The sequence below is a fragment of the Phyllobates terribilis genome, unplaced genomic scaffold (assembly GCF_046119375.1).
Source record: "Phyllobates terribilis strain yellow unplaced genomic scaffold, ASM4611937v1 Scaffold_1__5_contigs__length_1240528914, whole genome shotgun sequence".
Lineage (NCBI taxonomy): Eukaryota > Metazoa > Chordata > Amphibia > Anura > Dendrobatidae > Phyllobates > Phyllobates terribilis.
The window spans coordinates 862556520-862577154 of NW_027362761.1; the positions used below are offsets into that span (position 1 = coordinate 862556520).

Below are 20635 nucleotides of genomic sequence, written 5' to 3' on the forward strand. Positions count from 1 at the left end.
ACTGATAATGTAGACAGACTCACGTTCATAAAGATGAACAAATCATGGATCCGAAACGACTTTTCTACCCCTGTGTCATCCTGGGGAGAGTAAAAGCTTGATGATTGGTTAAAATCACCCTACCAACAGTTTTAAGCTTTCAAATTACTAATCATGTTTATCTGTATCTTGACTGGAAAATAATTTGGGCTTTGTAGCAGTGTGCAGCACTGATCCTATTAGCCCATCTATACTAAGCTCCACCAGATTTAAAATTAATAAGAATTTTTAGCTGCATCTAGCCCGGAAAATAATTTTGGGGCTCCGAGATGCGCAAGACACATAAGTGCCTTCTTGCTGCACTACCTGCAACATGACCCTCATATTGTCAGAATTCGAAGTAATCATGACTACTGGGTTGCCACACTCTTAGATCCCCCAAACTTTTCGATCAACCTTTTCATTTTAATAAAGACCAAAAAAATGGTCATTTTTGAAATTATAAGCATTAGCAGGTTATTAGAAACTGAAATCAAACAGTTTTCAACTCAAAACTTTATTCTAGGTGATGTTACATTTTCACATAGGACCCCATGTTCGAAAGGAGCTTCTGAACTCTCTCGTCCATTGAATTTGTCAGGTTTTGGATGGTTTCTGCTTCAATTGTTTTGCATGAGGACAGAATACCCTCCCAGAGCTGTTGCTTAGATGTGAACTGCCTCCCGCCATCATAGACACTCCTTTTGATGATGCTCCAGAGGTTCTGAATGGGGTAGAGGTCAGGGGAGCATGGGGTCACACCATAAGTTTGTCCCCTTTTATGCCCATATCAGCCAGAGATGCAGGTGTTTTATGTGCAGCATGAGATGGTGCATTATCATGCAAAAAAATGATCTTGCTGTGAAATACATGGTTCTTCTTCTTGAACCATGGCAGGAAGTGCTGTTTGAGAAAATCCACATACATTATGGAGTTCATCTTTAGCGCCTTCAGGGATCCTAAAGAGGCCGACAATCTCTCTCCCCATGATTCCAGCCCAAAACATTACTCCACCTCCTCCTTGTTGGCGCTGTAGCCGTGTTTGCGTGGGGTGTCCATCAACCAGCCATCCTCCACTCCATCCATCTGGACCATCGAGCGCTGCACGGCACTCATCCGTGAACAAAACAGTTTTGAAATCAGTCTTCATGTAATGTTTGGCCCACTGGAGCCGTTTCTGCTTGTGTGAAGTGGATAGAGGAGGTCGACAGGATGGCATATGCACAGCTGCAAACCTCTGAAGGACCCTGCATCTTGTTGTTCGGGGGACGTTGGAGGCACCAGCAGCTTCAAAAACTTGTCTGCTGCTATGACAAGGCTTTTTTGCCGCTGCTCTTTTAACCTGACGTAATTGCCTGTAGGAAAGAGTCCTCAATTTGCCCTTAGCACGCACACGTGTGTACTGTGAATCAGCTACATACTTCTTGATTGCCAAGACACTTCATCCTGATCATCGCACAATGTTGATTGTAGTCATGCCTTGACCTAAACACTCCACAATTTGTTGCTTCTCAGCAGCCGACACATCCTTTTTCTTTCCCATTTTGGCAGAAAATGTAGGCTGCTTAATAATGTGAGACAGCCTTCTTAAGTAGTCTTGCCTTTCATTGGACACACCTGCCAAACTAATTAGCACAGGTGTCTGCAATTGCTTACAGTGATATAAAGAGCCCTGACACACATCACCATCAATGAGTTTAACTGACAAACAAACAAATTCTTCCCTTATCACTCCTAAACACTTTTTGCATAATAATTTGGAACACAGTGTACATGTGCTTTTCCACAAAACACCAGTGGTTCACGTAGTGAATCTTACAGTTCTAACTTGCCAACCGTGGTCTGTATGGAGTTGTTCAATAAAGGGCCCAAAATTAAGATAACATAGATGGGAGAGGTCTCTATGAATAGGAATTCCTAAGTATTTGATACCCTGTGAGGGCCAGGCAAAGGGAAAGTTGGACTGGATGGAATCCTATATGGATTTGGGGAGGGAGACATCGAGGGCCTCAGACTTCGCTGCATTGATTTTAAATTTGACCATGTAACAAAGTGATCTATTTCAGCCATAACAGCATGGATGGATATATGTGATTGAGTGATATATACTAGTACATCATTAGCAAATAGAGAGCACTTGTACTCGGTGCCTCCCACCTCAATCCACCTAATATTGGGGTTATGGCGAATTGATGAGAGCAGGTGCTCCGTCACTAGGATGTATAAGAGAGGGGACAGAGGACATCCCTGCCTTGTCCCATTGGTGATTGTGAAAGGTGATGAAAATGTTCTGATGCACCCCCTGGGCCTTGGGACACCCGGAGCCGGACCCTTTTTGGTGGATGCTGGTGGTTGTAGTCTTCGTGGCGGCGACCCGGTTCCGTGGCTCAGGGTGGTCAAACCAGTGGCGGAACTATTTATGTGGTTTTGATGTTTAAATGTCCGACTACGCCACCCGTGGATTGCGGTCAGAGTGAACCGCCTCTGCAGGGCAGACCGCTGAGGCTGGTGTTGTGGGTGCAGCAGAGCGTAGCATAACTCCCCACGGGAGGAGTATAGCCTCAGGGCAGTGTATGCGGAGGATGGGGGTGATGGTGCAGGGCAGCAGCAGTAACGACACGGAGTCAGTGATGCAGTCCAGGGCCTTTACTCACAGTTCTTATTATCCAGACCACGTCTGCAGGTAACGGCTGCCCACGTCGTACTGTGCTCACCAGGTGAGGGGCTCAGACAACTCCCAGATAACTTTGGAGCGCTTCACAGGACCCCCTTTGTGTGTCCTTTGTCTGGCCTTTCTTACCAACCCTTCTGTCCGGCTGCCTCGGGCCTCCTCTTGGTAAACTTGGCGCCAGTTTCCCTGACCCTATGTGCTGCCCTCCTAGCGGGTGTAGCGAGGGGCTGCGCCACATAAAATGTCACAGCCTCCGGTTTCTAGCTGAGGGTCATTTCCTGCCTCCACTAGTTTCGGGGACCGGTCTCCCCCTTTGGCCTGACCCCTCCATGCAGGTGGATTCGGGCGTGCGGTGGCGACTCGCCCGTCCGCACCCCTGGGATCCCTTCGTTCCTTGTTCCTGGAGCCTTCTCCGCTCCTCTTCCTTCCTTCTCCCTCTTCCAGGCCTGGGCCTCTGTTACTAGGCCCGCCTCCGGAGCAGAGCTCATGCAGAGCCCCTGCTCCCTGCCACTTCTGCTCAGACTTCTCTGCACTGAACTAAGATGGTGCCCACCTTTTATACTCCCTTCTCAATGCACCCAGGAACTGCTTCCTCCCTGCTCCTGCACTACAGGGTTCCCCTTCCTCAGTGTTTCCTCCCCCCACTCCAGCCAGGGACAGGGACTGTCGTGCCCATCTCAGGGGCATATTGGTCGCCCTGCCCCACGGCAATGTGGTGTAATGCATGCAGGTGTCGGGTCCTGATCCACACTCCATCCTTACCTGAGAGTGAGATATCACACCTCTGGGTGAGGTGCAATACCTCTGTAGCAACCGAGCCCTCAGGGTGCTACAGTTCCATTTATCTTCAGCCTAGGTGACGTATTGCGATACAGGGTCGTGATTTTGGCTATAAAAGGGTCCCCTAGACCCCTACCCCAAGCTTTTTAAGAGAATCATATATGGCGTGCCAGGAGACTTTATGGAATGCTTTCTCAGCATCCAACGAGAGTATCTAATTACAAATTTTTAACTGCATCTAGCCCAGGAAATACTTTGTGCCTAGTAGCAGTGTCTGCTAGTCAGCGGATTATCCCGGCTGTTAAGCAAGCTACACCACCTGTAGTTTGGACACTTAATTTTTTCAAAGGAAATGCTTCGGGACCACGGGATACTCAGTGAAGTGCATCAGGAGGCACCCCAAGGCATAGGGGCTGGGACTGGCAGTAGGATGCCTTGCGGTGGACAGCCGAGCTCGATCCTTATAAAAGCTTTTTAACTGCAGCAGCTTTAGTGGACGCTACTGGAGCTGGAATTACGCGGCTGCTGGCATGAGACTTGCCCTCCAATACATCCTTGTAAATGGATTTAAAGTGTATTCATTCAAATTAGAGAGACAATTTAAATTAAAAAGCTTAGAGCTGCCTCCACCACAGGGGGGCTCGCTCGACCCACCAGCGGACAGGCACCAGTATTGGGAGAGGGGGGCTGGCCGTCAGGGTTCACCGCGGCTCTGGCACAAACCCGGCGACACGGAGGTGGCACGGGCAGGAGCGGACTGAACGTGTCGGCTTCTCACTTTTTGGATTTTAGAAGGGCATGACATGCCTATATCTGTGTCTCCCCCTCCTTTTAGTCCTCCACCTCTTTTCTTTTCTCATGACTATATGTATTTGTCACTTTTCCATGTGTTAGTTGTGTCTTCTGAGCAGTTTGTCAGCTTTTGGACACCTTTGAAGGTGTTTTCTATGTGTTTCTATGTGTTTTTGTTTGCCTGCCATTGGTTTTAACGGTGTTCGAAGGTGTTCGACGAACAGTTCGACGAACAGTTCGGCGAACACACGGGTGTTCGACGAACCGAACCGAACTCGAACACTACGGGGGTGGCTCAACACTAATAATAATAGCAGTCTTGTTATTTTCTTTTCCCCCTAAAAATGATTTCAGCTTGTTTCTCAATGAATCATAGATTATGGTTCTATTCAAGGTGGAAAAAGTTCTGAAATAATTCTACTTGGTATGATTTTTTCACATGGCATAATCCTGACATTTTAAGTCTATAGACTTTTTATATCCACTGTATGATATGATATACCAGATGTTTTGTCTGCCGCTGCACCAACCTGATGCACATCTGTAAACAGAGACACTTGAGCATCCAGGTCCAGCTGTATCAGCAGATGCCATGAGCCTTGACCCCATAGACTTCTGGGACAGAAGATTGGACAAGTGGCAAGAAATTTCCCAGTTTGCCATGGGTGTATTGTCTTGTCCAGCCTCCAATATCAGTGTAGTAGATGATATTATCATGACCAAGTTGAACAGGTGGTCTTTTGTAAGTGTGAAAAACCTTACATTTGTCAAATTGAATCAGGCATGGATCTGTGCCAATGCTCATTTACCTAAAGCAGATGAAAATGATTTGCTCAGTCATATCATCTGATTGCCTGTCCATTGGGTCCTACACTATTCATGTTATATCTATATTGTGCTACTACTGCTGCTGTCGGGGCTCCCGGTGCCAGCCATGCACAGCCGGACATCCTCTTGCCAGACCCATCATATTCTAAACTGCTGCTGCCACTGCCACTGCTGATAGACAGCCACGCATCTCCTGCATGTCCATTGTGTTCTAGAGCTATACTTCACTGCTGCTGATTTGGCTGCCAATGCTATGCAGTCATACATCTCCTTGCTTGTCCCATCATATTCTATACTGAGAAGTTGCTGCCACTGGCAATACACTATCACACACATCTCCTGCATCCCCACAGCGTTTTATAGTTGTATGTACTGCTGCTGCGGGAAACACTGCACTGTAGGGTACTTTCAAAACAGCAAACCTTATGCAGATTCTAAAATAGGGAACATTATTGGATGGCTTATTAAAAAGCTACTTCATTTAACAAACCAACAACCTCTTTCTACTCCTCAAACAGGGATTATTTTTGCCCCACTACTTGTCAAAAAGATATCGCTATTCCCGTGTAAACAGTCTCTGTATAAACACAGGCATGGCAATCATCTGCCCCTCAAAAATTTATAATTTTTTAACAATTTGTAAAAAACCCTAAAAGTCTGTGTTATTAAACATCTTATTGGTTACCACTGGTTACCATCTGTTTTCTAATAACCATATACAGTATGTTGTGGTCACTTTAACATTATTAAAGCTGTGCTTGTGTTGAAGAACTTGAAGTATAGACCTCAGAGTGTTACACACGTATTTTCCGGGTTATTAGCTTTGCAGTATTTGCGATTCACTGCAAATTGATTAACTGCACATAAAATTTTGGCTAAAATTTAAATAAGACCAGAGAATTTGAATTTCAAGAGATTTGTATGATCTATAATCATTGATTAATGCTATGTTCACACATACCATTTTTGCTGCATTTTTTCATCATGAAAAATGCAAATTATTGGCAAGCAAAAATGCTGTTTATGTCTCCTGCATTATTGATGCATTTTTGATGCATTTTTTTTCTCATTGATCTTAATGGGTAAAATGCTGCAAAAAATGCTGAAAGGAGTGACATGTGTTTTGAAAAAAAACATGTCGCATGTCAAAAAGCACAAGAAAACAAACACAATATGTGCATGAGATTTTAGAATTACATTCATTTTGCTGCTACTGTAAAACACTGCATATTTTACATATGAAAAAATGTGTGGGGGAAAAAATGCAGCAAAAATGCTTTGTATGAACATAGCCTAATAGTAACAAGCTATTTTCAGTCAAAAATGGACATCATGTTTCCAGTTCTCCATCTGGACCTTTTACATGAGTGGTCAAGCTGCTATCAGTGAGCTAGAAGGGCTACCACCTTGATTAGCAGCTTCACAACTCATTTTAATTGGGCTTTTTGTGCCAGAATCAATTCTAGCAGCCACATGGAGAATTATATACACATCATTTTCAATCCTGTTATTTGTATAGTTGTGTTAAAGTTCAGTGTAAGTTAATTATAAGTGGGACTATTTGTTCCTATGAATGTGATCAAACTCTGTGCTTTGTATTCTGTTAAAGAAAGTAGAATTATTATTGTAAATTCTCTTTGCTACTGGCTTATTGTTTGGGATAGGATGCTGAAACAAGCTCCTAAATCATAATGACAAAATGACAGCAGGTTATGAGAAGAAATGGTCAGACTTTTAAAAATGTATTTTGACAGCAATTCATCAAATTATTTTTTATTTAATCTTCATGTGTTTTTTTTCCCCCCAACCTGATATCTTAATGATGGTGTTGTCCCTTATGTACAAATTAGGAATCTCTTTCGAGGGTCTGAAGCGATGACAAGTTTCTTCCTGCATTGTTACTTGGCTGCATGAGGAAACGATTGACAGCTCAGTTCTGCCGTGCTCGTACAATCAGGAGTATTAGTAGTTATTATAATGGAATTTAAGAATAGGAGTTGCTTAGGTAGAATGTGACAGCTGATACATGCTGTCCAGTGCGTAGGCAGCATGTATCAGCCACTGGCTGTATGAACTCAGCTAGGCATGTTTGACTTTGAAAAATCAAAAACATACTTTAATAGCAGTCGGGGACTAAGACTGCTCTATTGACTAGTCAGACAGGCTGGTCTCCGGAGACTTCTCTCCCCCTGCTGATCTGGAGTGACAGGACTCTATGTGCGCATATAGGCAGAGACCTGTCAATCCCGGGCAGTAGGCGGGGTAAATTAAAGTATGTTTTTCTCTGAAATGTAACTGCATTTCAGAGTCAAACATACCTGGCTGTGTTAATACTGCCAGTGCCTGATACATGCTGTCCACAGATTGGGCAGCAGGTATAAGCTGTCAGGTCCACTTTAATCGGCAGCAAGCTCTTCTAAACACAAATGGATATATCAAAAGATAAAGGAGTAAATATCCAAATTTTGTGAAGTTTTTTTCTGACCACTCTTTTCATATGTATTTCTCACTAGATGGTGTTCTAGTACTTTATGTTTGCCAGTAAGATCATTCATCATCACTAATATGTATCTGTATGGAATAATGCTTGAGAAAGATCCCAGTCCAGTATATAATAAGTAGCCATGTCTATAATAAAAGAAGCTATTTTTTTGGCAATCATTGAGATTTTGTATTATCATTGCCCATTATTCATACTTTATTTGTATTAACTTTTACCTATACCACAGGGTTGCCATCCTACTTTTCATTTTTTTCTGGACAACTCAGCTACAGTTAAAATTATTAACATGCCAAAACAGACATATTCTAAAATCAATAGTTAGTGATAAACATCACAAGTAAAACCATTCAATAACATAGCATGTGTCCAAGCATGTCATAACTGAAACCGAGTCTGAAACCGGCGAATCCTGGCAGCGCACAGTGCGTGTGATGGGGGGATTCATAAGTCTGCGGTCACACAGAGTGACTTCAGACTTATCACTTTTAACCGGACAACCCTTTAAACAAGAGTGCATCTTACTTCTTTTCTTGAATAACTACACACATCATAAAGTCAAACAGCAGCGCAGATCTTCCCTGTGTTTACATGCTGCACACTACCATTCTCTTCCCACACAGTGGTATCTTCCAGCTAAATAGAAGGAAGTTTCACACAGCTGTCAAAATAGGGTGACCACTTTAGAATTTTAACCTCTCTTTCTTAGTGCCAAAACTATAATCACTAAACCATCAAAATCTACGAGAAACCAGAATTAACTGTTCACACATCATGTTTTTTTTTTGTTGCTTATTTTGTGCCTTGGTTGGGTTTTTGGAAATAGAGCATGCCACTTCCTTCTGCGTTTTTTCAGCGTTTTTTCACCCATAGGAAGTAATTGGTGGTGAAAAAAAAGCTGAAAAATGCACCAGAATTTGCATCAGCGTTTTTTCAGCGTTTTTGATGGCAAAATAGAATGGGGTTCTTTTTTTCACAAAACATTATGTACATGCATAAATAGAGACAGAAGGACAGTGAAAAAAACGCTGAAAAAAACGCTCAAAAAACGCATAAAAAACCTGCGTTTTTGACGCAGCTGATTTCCTGCCAGAGATTGGGTTTTGCTGCAGATTTGTGATGCTGAAAAACCCAACATGTGTGATCATAGCCTTATTGTGAACAGTTAAGCAAGTTGAAGATGAAATGATCTCTAAAAGGCCTAAAGTTAAAGATGACACATTTCCTTTGTATTTTAGACCAAAAAATATATATATTTTCATCTTTTACATTACGAAAATTACAAAAAAGAAAATGGGCCGATGCAGAAGTTTGGGCACCCTTGGAGATTTGTGTGCTCAGATAACTTTGACCAAGGTTTCAGACCTTAATTATCTTGTTAGGGCTATGGCTTGTTCACTATCATCATTAGAAAAGGCCAGGTGATGCAAATTTCCCAGCTTTATAAAAACCCAGCCTCCTCTAACCCTGTGCCAAAAAACAGCAGCCATGGGTTCTAAGTAGCTGCTTAGCACTCTGAAAATGATAATGGTGGCTGCCCACAAAGCAGGAGAAGGCTATAAGAAATATATAGCAAAGTGTTTTCAAGTTGTCCTTTCCTCAGTTTGAAATGTAATTAAGAAATGGCACTTAACAGGAACAGTGGAGGTCAAGATGGCATGGAAGACCAAGCAAAATTTCAATGAGCGCTATTCGTAGGATTGCTAGAGAGGCAAATCAAACCCCCTGCTTGACTGAAAAAGACCTTCAGAAAGATTTAGCTGACTGTGGAGTTGTGGTATATTGTTCTACTGTTCAGAGACACCTGCACAAATATGGCCTCCATGGAAGAGTCATCAGAACAAACCTCTCTTGCATCCTCACCGTGAAATTCAGCATTAGAAATATGCAAAGGAACATCTAAACAAGCCTGATGCATCTTGTAAACAAGTCCAGTGGACCAATGAGGTTAAAATATAACTATTTGGACACAATGATCAATGGTGTGGAAAAAAAGGGCACATAATTTCAGTAAAAGAACATCTCGCCAACCATTAAGCATGGAGGTGGATCAATCATGCATTGGGGTTGTATTGCAGCCAATGGCACAAGGAACATTTCATGGTTAGAGGGAAGAATGAAGTCAATTAAATTTCAAATTTTCAATTCTTGATGCAAACATAACACCTTCTGTAAAAAAGAGGATGGCTTCTTCAAATGGATAATGATCCTAAACACACATCAAAATTCACAATAGACTACCTCAAAAGGCGCAAGCTGAAGGTTTTACAATGACCTCCACAATCCCCTGATCTGAACATCGTTGAAAATCTGTGACTAGATCTCAAAATAGCAGTGCATGCAAGAAAGAATGGATGAAAATCCCTCAAACAAGAATTGAAAGACTCTTAGCTGGCTAAAAAAAGCATTTATAAGTTGTGATACTTTCCAAAGGAGGTGCTACTAGGTACTAACCATGCAGGATGCCCAAACTTTTGCATTAGCCCATTTTATTTTTCGTAATTTTTAAAGTGTAAACGATGAAACAAAGGAAAGGTGTCATCTTTAACTTTAGCCCATTTAGAGATCATTTCATCTTCAACTTGCTTAACTGTTCATAATAACAGTAATTTTGCCCAAACTTTTACATGTCACTGTATATTACATATTCAATACTCAAAATTATGTGTATTTCTAACCATCACAGTTGGATTTTTACTGCTTGCTGCTTGACATAGTCTCCTTTTTCTCTGCAGTATTTTTACACATATTCCCAAGGTGGTCCAAAAGTCAAAGTTCAGCTATCTATTGTTTCTTACTCTACTGTTATTGATTAAAACAAAATTAACATTTCTTCCCACTTCACATTACTGATTAGATTTCTACCAACACATCTTTAAACTTTCTGAAATCACCAGAGTAAACCTTAAGTTACTGTTTTCATGGATACTAGAACACTAGAATTTTCAAACTATTGAGCACAGAACTAATGGATTTTTATTCTTTCTTTTTTTTTGCAACAGCTGCTAGATGGACTCCAATAACAATGAAGTGCACGTTAAAATAATTATTCCAGTTGATATATTTGAGATCACAGATTATTTTCATTACTTAGCTCTTATAGGGAACAAATCAGCAGATTCATGCTGCCTGAACCAAATGAAGCATGAATCAGATGCTGGTTACATTATTGTAGCTGTGTATGTTTTACTCTGAAATGCTGAGCTTTCCAGATAAAACATGCTTTGAAAAGTCAGCCAGTGACTATGTGTCTCAGATAACTAGTCTGATGCCAGTTACCAGCAACTTCTTCCTAATTCACTCACCTAAACTAACTAGTCTCTTTCTAGTCCTATCAGTCTAAGGTAGGGAAGCAGGAAGAACCTGCCGTAGACTGGCCTCTTGGACTAGTCATCTGAGATGCATAGAAGCCAAAACATAAGACAAGAAAATAGTCAAGAACAGCAAAACTCTAGTTGACATATATGAGATTACAGACTATTTTCATTACTTACCTCTTGGACTAGTCATCTGAGATGCATAGTGCCAAGACATTAGACAAGGAAATAGTCAAGAACAACAAAACACAGACTATACATATCATGAGAAAAATTTTTAGGTCAACTGTTTGGGTAACAGATATCAATAAGCCTCTGTGTCACACCAGTAACTCGCATGCCTTCTCAGCGCCATCCTACTCACTACGGTGACCGCTTTACTTCTCCTCATGTCAGGCGATCTCACTGAGTTTGCCTCTTGGCAGAACTCCCCAGCACTGCTGCATCCTTTTGCTGTCTCCACTTGGCTCTGCCAGTCTCTGCGGGAATCTAACCCTACTGTGTCCTGCAGAAATTAGCGTCCCTGGCCTATCTGCTGAAAGCAGCGGATATATTAGGCAGCTTGTCTCTCAACTCCTTGTCTAAGCTTAAATTGTAGTCAGAAATTTGTTACTATCTTCCAGTTAATGTGTGTTCCTGTTTTGCCTCTTGTTACAATCCTGGCTTGTGTACCAGATTCTGTCTGATCTCTCAGGTTCTGACCTTGGCTTTTTATCCTGAACCTGTGCTGCCTGCCCCGACCTCGGCCTGTCTGACTACATTTCTGCAAATGCCGTCTGTACCGTGAATCCCTGCCTTGACCCGTTGGTCAACTGCTGCAGGTCGGGGCACTGCCTTGGAGTGGCAACTGGTGGCTCTCCTGTGGCCTAAGCCTTTCCTCACCATCAGAGGCTCCAGCAAAGACCAGGTAGCCACTAAGTAATGCCCCTCCAGGGTAAGCCTGGCCAGTGGCGCAGTGGGTCCACACCAACCGTTATCATAGTAAGCTCAGGCCATGGACCCTGCAGACAAATCGGGACCCAGTGACCCCAGGTCTAATGTTCAAATCTTATTAATGCTAATACCATCATTAAAGAATAAAACTATACAAATTCATATAGTGTTGATTAAGTATATTATAAAGTTTATTGTATCAAAAGGTTTACACACAAACAAAAACCCTATAATAAGCCCCTAAAAAAACCAATTGAAAAAGATTGGGCAGTGTGGTTCCAGATGGTAGTATTTATATCGCATCATTGATATACATAATCAGTCAGTGGCTAACATGATTTCAAGTATGATACATAATTACAGTCAGAAGTAGATCATATAGTAAAAATTGTTATGGTTATTATAGTCAACCTGACCAAAAAAGTATACTGAAATTTCATGTATATACAACTTGATAACAATATTTACATAGCAACATTAATATCAGTATATATGACTCACAGATGGTCAACAGCTGGCATGATTTCAATTATTGTATATGATTATGAGCAAAAACTGAACTTGATAGTAATCAACATGCTTCAGATATGATACATAATTATATTAAAAAATTAATCACTATTATACAAATACAGCTGTTTACCTAACTATAAGAAATGCTGAAATTCAAATATTTACAGACACATGATTATATGTATAAACATTTTGGTCACAGTTAGTTTAAGACATAGCACAATTACATAACCCTCAGTGCCACAGGAGGATAGAAAGTTATGATGATAAACAGAGTTTTTCCAACATATCACTATTACCCCTATAACTTAGGGAATAACAGCGATCAGTTTCAGATGATATATAGTATAATATCAACCATGTGCCATTGTATTAGAATCACACTGCCTCGTACCCCTACGCGCGTTTCGAGTTCTACTGAGGCAGTGCTGTGTCAGGATATATATAATTTATATGGGATTAGAATCACCAGGAACTGCTTCATGGTAATGGGCGCATGTATTCCGCCCATCACATGTCGCTCCCTGTGGCCGGCATCCCGGAAGTCCAACTGCGCATGTCTGCACAGCCGGAGCTTCGATTGGACGTTGGGCAGGGGGATGAGGTCATGATGACGCGACGCACACGTGCACCACATGGAGAGTCACAGAGCACATGTTTAAACAGGGCAAGAATGCCGTAATATGGATATTCAAACAAGCATGTTGATTACTATCAAGTTCAGTTTTTGCTCATAATCATGTACTATAATTGAAATCATGCCAGCTGTTGACCAACTATGAGTCATATATACTGATATTAATGTTGCCATGTAAATATTGTAATCAATTTGTATATATATGAAATTTCAGTATACTTTTTGGACAGGTTGACTATAATAACCATAACAATTTTTACTATGTGATCTACTTCTGACTGTAATTATGTATCATACTTGAAATCAAGTTAGCCACTGACTGGTTATGGAACATATATACCAATGATGCCATATAAATTGGCAAATTCAGTATCTGGTTTTCCAACTTCAGCTTCCTACACAACAACTACATCAACCCCTGCTAATTGCATTCATTGATGAACCACCCCTGGCAGAGCCTATCCGATATAAATGACTCAGCCAGTCACGTTGCATATTGGAGCCCTATGAACCACCCCTGGCAGAGCCTATCCGATATATCACGCAGCCAGTCACGTTGCATATTGGAGCACTACATTCCAAAAGAATCTATTTTTACATGCTACCTAAATCCACAAACTCTGTTCTCCTGGGTCTTTCTTGGTTGCGTTTAAAAGCGCCAGTTGTTGACTGGTCCACCAGCCAGGTGCTTCAGTGGGGACCAAGCTGTGTTACCAACTGCTTTGCCAATTTCTTTCCCAAGTCTCCGCCTGCTGTGCTTTTGAACCTTTTTGTTCTGCCAACCTATTTATGCCTTTGCAGACGTCTTTTGTGAAAAGAAGGCAGAGGTCTTGCACCGCATAGGCCTTATGATTATCCCATCAATCTTCAGCCTGACACCTCTCCACCCCCATCGATCTTCAGCCTGACACCTCTCCACCCCAAGGCCAGGTATCATAGAATAATAGAATGTTAGAGTTGGAAGGGACCTCCAGGGTTATCATGTTCAACCCCCTACTCAATACAGGATTCATATCCTCTCTCTCTACCAGAGACTCGTGCCATGTCAGAGTACATCCAAAAGAACTTAGCCAAAGGATTCATCTGAAAGTCCTCTTCTTCTGCCGGTGCCGGCTTCTTCTTCGTGACCAAGAAGGATGGTTCCTTACATCCCTGTATTGACTATCGGGGCCTTATTAAGATCACCATTAAGAATAAGTTCCCCCTGCCTTTGACTTCTGAACTATATGATAGAATCCATGTGGCAGAGGTGTTCACTAAACTTGATCTACGAGGGGCTTATAACTTGTTACGGATCCATAAGGGCGACAAATGGAAGATGGCCTTTAATACCTATGACAGTTGCTACGATGCTACGAGTATCTCGACACGACCTTTTGTCTGTGCAACGCGTCTGCTGTATTTCAGGAATTTGTTAATGACATCTTCCAGGAAATCCTCAATATTTCCATGGTCGTGTATTTGGACGACATCCTGATTTTATCTCCTCATCTACTATCCCATAGAAGATACATCCATCAGGTTTGTTCTGCAGCATCTACGGGAGAACAATATGTTTGCCAAGATGTTCAAATGTGTCTTCAAAAGACCTTCCTTGCCCTTCCTTGGCTACATTGTTTCAAGCCAGGGTCTCGAAATGGATCTAGAAAAGGTTTCTGCTGTTCTCTCCTGGCCTCATCCCCAAGGCTTACAAGCTATCCAGGGGTTATGGGTTTTGCCAACTTCTACAGACAATTTATTCTGCACTCTTATGGCACCCATCTCTGCCGTAACCAAGAAGGTGGCTAATGCCAGAGTCTAGTCTGAGTTGGCCATGTCCGCTCTCCAGAATTTGAAAGGGGCCTTCAGCCTTTGTTACTTCCTTTCGTCCCCTGGCAACATATTGTCATGGTTTTCATCACCGACCTGCCCCTCTATGAGGATTACAAAATCATCTGAGTCATGGTGGACCGGTTCTCCAAGATGGCTCACTTTATTCCACTGGTTGGTCTTCCCCCCACTCCCAAGCTCACCACGCAGTTCTTTCAGCATATGTGTTGTCTTCCTCTCCACATTGTCTCTGATCATGGGTTCCAGTTGACGTCAAAATTTTGAAGGGCTATTTGCAAGCTGCTGAATTTCCAGATGGATTTCTCCTCTGTGTAACATCCTCAGATTAATGGGCAAGTCAAACGAACGAATGGGCCACTTTATCTATGCCCATGCAGGATGATTGGGTGCAGGTACTTCCCTAAGCAGAGTTTTCCTACAATAACCATGTGGGAGAGTTTTCTGGAGCATCTCAATTTTTCATTGTATACTCCCAGCATCCTCAAGTGCCCTGCCCTCTCCTATGTCTGCTTCCTCTGGGGTACCAGAAGCTGATTCCTAATATGGCAAGTACTTCCAGATTTGGGCAATTCTCCTTAAAGGAGTTTCCTGGATAAAGTCTCATGCAGACAAGTAGAGAAGTTCTCCACCTTTCAACCGACCCAGAGATAAAGTTTGGTTGTCTTCTCGAAAAATTTGCCGGAAAGTACCCTCCTAAAATTTTGTCCCTCGGTACGTTGGACCATTCAAAATCCTCAAACTAATCAATGTGGTGACTTACAGTTTTCAACTCCTGGTGAATCTATGGATTCTGAACTCATTCCATACCTCGCTCCTGAAGCCGTTGGTTTTTAACTGCTTTTCAAGACACCATACACCTGCCTCTACTTCTCTTCCTGAGGGTCTCTCGGATGTGTTTGAGTTAAAGTGCATTCTAGACTCAAAGAAGATTCTGGGGAGGACCTTCAATCGCACTCCTTCGTCCCACTCACTGCAGTCACAGCTCTGCTTCTTCTCGTGTCAGGCTGTCTCGCTGAGTTTGCCTCTTGCAGCAATCCCCAGCACTGCTGCATCTTTCTGCCGTTGCCACCTAGCTATAGTGAAAGGCAGCCAGTCTCTGATGTGTCTTGCAGAGATTGGCTTCCCTGGCCTGTCCGCTGCCAGCAGGGGATATATTAGGCAGTTCCACTCTCCACTCCTTGCCTGACCTATGGTTCTAGTCAGCAGTTTGTTACTAGCTTCCAGTTAATATGTGTTCCTGTTTTGTCTCTTGTTATCAACCCGACTTGTCTACTCGATTCTATCTAATCTCTCTGCTCCTGACCTCAGCTTTGTATCATTAATCTGTGCTGTCTGCCCCAACCTCAGACTGTCTTACTATGTCTCTGCCTGTCCGTCTGTAAAGTGTATCCCTGCCTTGACCAGTTGGTCAGCTGCTACAGGTCCGGGCACTGCCCTGGAGGGGAACCTGGTGGCTACCCTGCGGCCCAAGCCAATGCTCACCATCAGGGGCACTAGTGAACACCAGGTAGCAACTTAGTCCACACCCACCATCATCACACTCTGTTTTAATAGCTACAAAACAGATGAATATGAATTTTAGATTAGACCATAAAAATCAATGAATTTCTATACAGCAATGCATGTTATCTAAATTTGTAAATATATGCCTAAATATATTCATATAGTGCATTGTTGTGTTTTTACCTGACAGATGAACGCTACTGGATCAATAGTTTTCAGGAGTAGATGTTTAAGATCTTCAGCTTTTGAGAAGTATTCAATCTGGGTTGAAACTTTAATAACCTCTCCACAGCAAATATTCACTGTGACTTCACCGGGATGAAAATCTAATAAAAAAGACATAAATATATATATATGAATAACATATATATCTTAGTAAAAGCAAGTTGAAAAAACACACTGGTGCTTTACTTAGTGCTAATGCAGTGAAGCTGCTGGTAGTAAGACAGGCTCTATGTGTTAGCCTGTCAGCAAATAAATAATAGAAGATATCAGTGTGTACTACCGCACTAACACTTATATATAGTGCAGACATTGCAGCCCAATAGTTGACAGGTACCTTCTCCAACAGTGCAAAGTGACCTGTGCCCACAATGTGATATAGTGGGAGTAATGTTTGATTCAGGGATCAATAGATCGATAATCACAGTGTATCCCCTGATCCACCGCAGGAAGACTAGCTATGTTCAGTTGTACTAAGTATGTAGAGCACCATTGGTTCAAGGAGTCAGATGAATAAAACACTTACTATTCAAGGAATTTTGTTAGCAGTCCTCCAGCTCTCATTCTACGGTAGTAACTATGGCAGGGTCCTCTGGCAATGTGGAAACATTGCGGGAGCATCCTCCCGAATCTACCCCTCTCCTGTGTCCTTGTCTGGGGTAATGGTAAATACTGGAGCGCTCCTTCTGGAACTGACATGTTTCGAAGGAGATGCAGTCCTTCCTCCTCAGGGTGTGAGGAAGGAGGACTGCGTCTCCTTCAAAACATGTTGATTTGTGGCCGCAACTAGGTCCCGTAGCTTTGCTGTTAGTGATGTCACATTGTTCACGGCCCCCGCTCGTCCTGCGGCTCAGCAACGGCGCTTCCGGCCGAAGCACTCCACTATTTACCATCACCCCAGATGAGGACATAGGAGAGGGGCAGATTCGGGAGGACGCTCCTGCAACGTTTCTACCTTGCCAGAGGACCTTGCCATAATTTCTACCATAAAATGGGAGCTGGATGACTGTAACAAACTTCCTTGAATAATAAGTGTTTTATTCATCTGACTACTTGAACCAACAGTGCTGTACATACCTAGTACTACTGAACTCAGCTTGTCTCCCTGCGGTGGATCAGGGATACTCTGTGACTATCGATCTATTGATTCCCTGAATCCAACATTACTTCCACTATATCATATTGTGGGCACAGGTCACTTTGCACTGTTGGGGAAGGTACCTATCAACTATTGGGCTGCAATTTCTGTACTACAGTATATATAAGTGTTAGCGTGGTAGTACACACTGATAACATATATATCTTTTTGTACTAATTGTTGGTATATAGTAATGGTGAAGTCTAGAGTTTACACTGGCACAGCAAACATTAAGGATACAGACTGCAACATGATATCTAAACACATTCTAGGAGTTGTCTTACAAGAGCAGGAGCCACAGTTTGGAAATGATTGCTATAAGAAATCTATTTACTAATTACTAACTAAAAAGGGAAATCTAAATCAAATCATTACTTGGTGTACCCACCCTTTTCCTTTTAAATAGCATCAATTCTTATATGGTTGTTAGTAATTTCCAGTTGTTCATATATTTTTATGTTATAGGCATTTCGGTAAAACAACTCTTTTTTCGGACTACCCCAAATTCACATAACTGGGGCCTTTTAGGCCTGTACTTGGTTTACATGTGATCCTCAGTCTTTTTGTCTGTACTATTACTTAGAAGGAAAACATATCTCTTCAGGAAGAAAAAAAACATGGAAAAATATAACAAAAGAGGAACTATATGGTTATATTGCCCTTACTCTTCTGGTAGGGTGTACAAAATCATACAATGTTCCAATCAGAGAATTATTTCTGAACCCTTTTTCAGATCCACACTACAAAGCTACAATGTCAGTCAATAGATATGGGAATATTCGGAGAAGCCTTCGTTTTGATGATAAGAGAACTCGTCCTGTGAGGTTGGAAACAGATAAATTAGCCCCTATTAGCTACATCTGGAATCTTTTCATCAAAAACTGTACAAAGCTTTACCATTCTAATGACAATGTGACAGTGGATGAGCAACTTCTTGCCTTTAGGGGACGTTACAAATTCATTCAGTATATGCCCAGTAAACCTGCCAAGTATGGCATAAAAAATTTCTGATTCTACAAGCTATTATAGCATGAATGGTCTGATTTACTGTGGCAAAGAAGCTGATGCTCCAGTCCAGAAAGACATATGTTCTGACATAATAAAAAAACTTGCAGTACCAATTTTCAATTCTGGAAAAAATATAGCAATGGACAACTACTTTACCAATCTGGAACTGGGCAAATTTTTGCTTCAGAAAAAACTCACACTTGTTGGTACTATGAGGCCAAACCGCCGCAAAATTCCTCCAATCATGAAGCACAATTCCAAGCGACCACTTTATGAGAGTGTCTTTGGTTTCTGCAATCAAGCGACAATGGTATCTTATAAAGCAAAGAAAGAAAAATCCGTGATATTACTGAGTACAATGCATCATGATGGAAGTATTGACACTGATGACAGGAAACAGAAACCTGAAATCATACTGCATTATAATAAAACAAAAGGATGTGTGGACAAGATGGATGAAATGATTGGAGAGTATTCGTGCAAGAGGCAGACAAAACGTTGGCCTGTAGTCATTTTTTATAATATCCTTGATGTTTCAGCCCTCAATAGCTATATTGTTTATAGTGAAACTCATCCAGAATTCCATGCCAACAGGAAGGACAAGAGATGTCTATTCTTGACGGAACTTTGCTATGAACTTTTGATGCCTACCATGATGGAGCGAAGCAACACGAAATGCTTGCCAAGGCAAATTACGGAAGCTATGATCCGATGTGGTATACATTTTCAGGAACATCCAGAGCCAAGAGAAAAAAAAAGAAAGCGCTGTTATATTTGTCCAGCAAAGAAGCAAAGGAAATCTGAGCATTTCTGTACTACTTGTGGACAAAATGTCTGCAAGCAACATTCTTCCGAAAAAATAATATGTGAAAATTGTTGGGGTAATCAGTAAAGTTGAAAAGGAAAGTTTTTGAAAATAAATATTCCTGCACCATGTTTACTACAACTTTTATATAAAAAACTTTTAGACAAAAAAATTGTTATATATATATAAAGAATTATATAGAATGCATATATTGGGCGTTTTAAGCCGGTGTAATTACTTTTTTTTGTTTCTAGTGGTGAACTTAAACTTTTCATGTTTTATTTTTTTATCTACTCTAAAATCTATGTTTATATCAATGCTGCCTGTATATAAAGCATACAAGCATGCTCCAACTGGCAAGCCCTGGGATCTCTTATATACCCAAAATAAAAAAAACATGATAAAGGTTTCAAGGGTATTTTCACAAATAAGGTGCAAAAATATAAATAATTAGTTAAAAATTATATTCAAATATTTTCAATTTTGCGTTTGGCAATGAATGGTTTCTAAATTTTACACAAACTGTAATATTAGACATACTGTAACACCTACCACCCACTTTTTATTTAGTTCATTTTTTAAGTACAAAAGTTATTTTTTTAAAGAATGGCATGGTCTACAACATAGAGTGGGGGAAATAAGTATTTTATTCAATGCCGATTTTGCAAGTTTTCCCACTTGCAAAAAATGGACACATCTGTAATTTTTATCGTAGGTACACTTCAACTGTGAGAGACAGAGTATTAAAAAAAATCCAGAAAATCATATTGTGTGATTTTTACATAATTAATTTGCATTTTATTGCATTCTATTGCATGCAATAAGTATTTGATACAATAGACAAACAGAACTTAATATTTGGTACTGTAAGGCAGCGCTAGTCATCATACTGGGGGTTACTAGCTTCGCTGCGTCAATCAATGCACACGTGCAATGTCTTTACGTTTTTCGCACAATGTTGCAGTTTATTACATCATAAGCCACAGTTCACCGGGTCCAACTCCGTGGCACGCCGACACACATATCTACAATATTCATGAGACAAGTGGCACACAGGCATACTTGCTCTAGGTTACAGCCTACGGCAAGGTAATAAATTATCAATGACCATAACACAGTCCATGTAACAAAGTGTATTAC

General features: G+C 41.4%; 1 protein-coding gene across 1 annotated transcript in view; it reads right to left on the bottom strand.

Annotated features, from left to right (window-relative positions):
- Positions 1–20635, bottom strand: part of BANK1 (B cell scaffold protein with ankyrin repeats 1) — an 857480-nt gene that overhangs the window by 629919 nt on the left and 206926 nt on the right. Inside the window, exon 5 of the mRNA XM_073639073.1 lies at positions 16506–16648. Within this exon, the coding sequence (XP_073495174.1) occupies positions 16506–16648 (143 nt within the window). The remainder of the gene's footprint in view (positions 1–16505; positions 16649–20635) is intronic.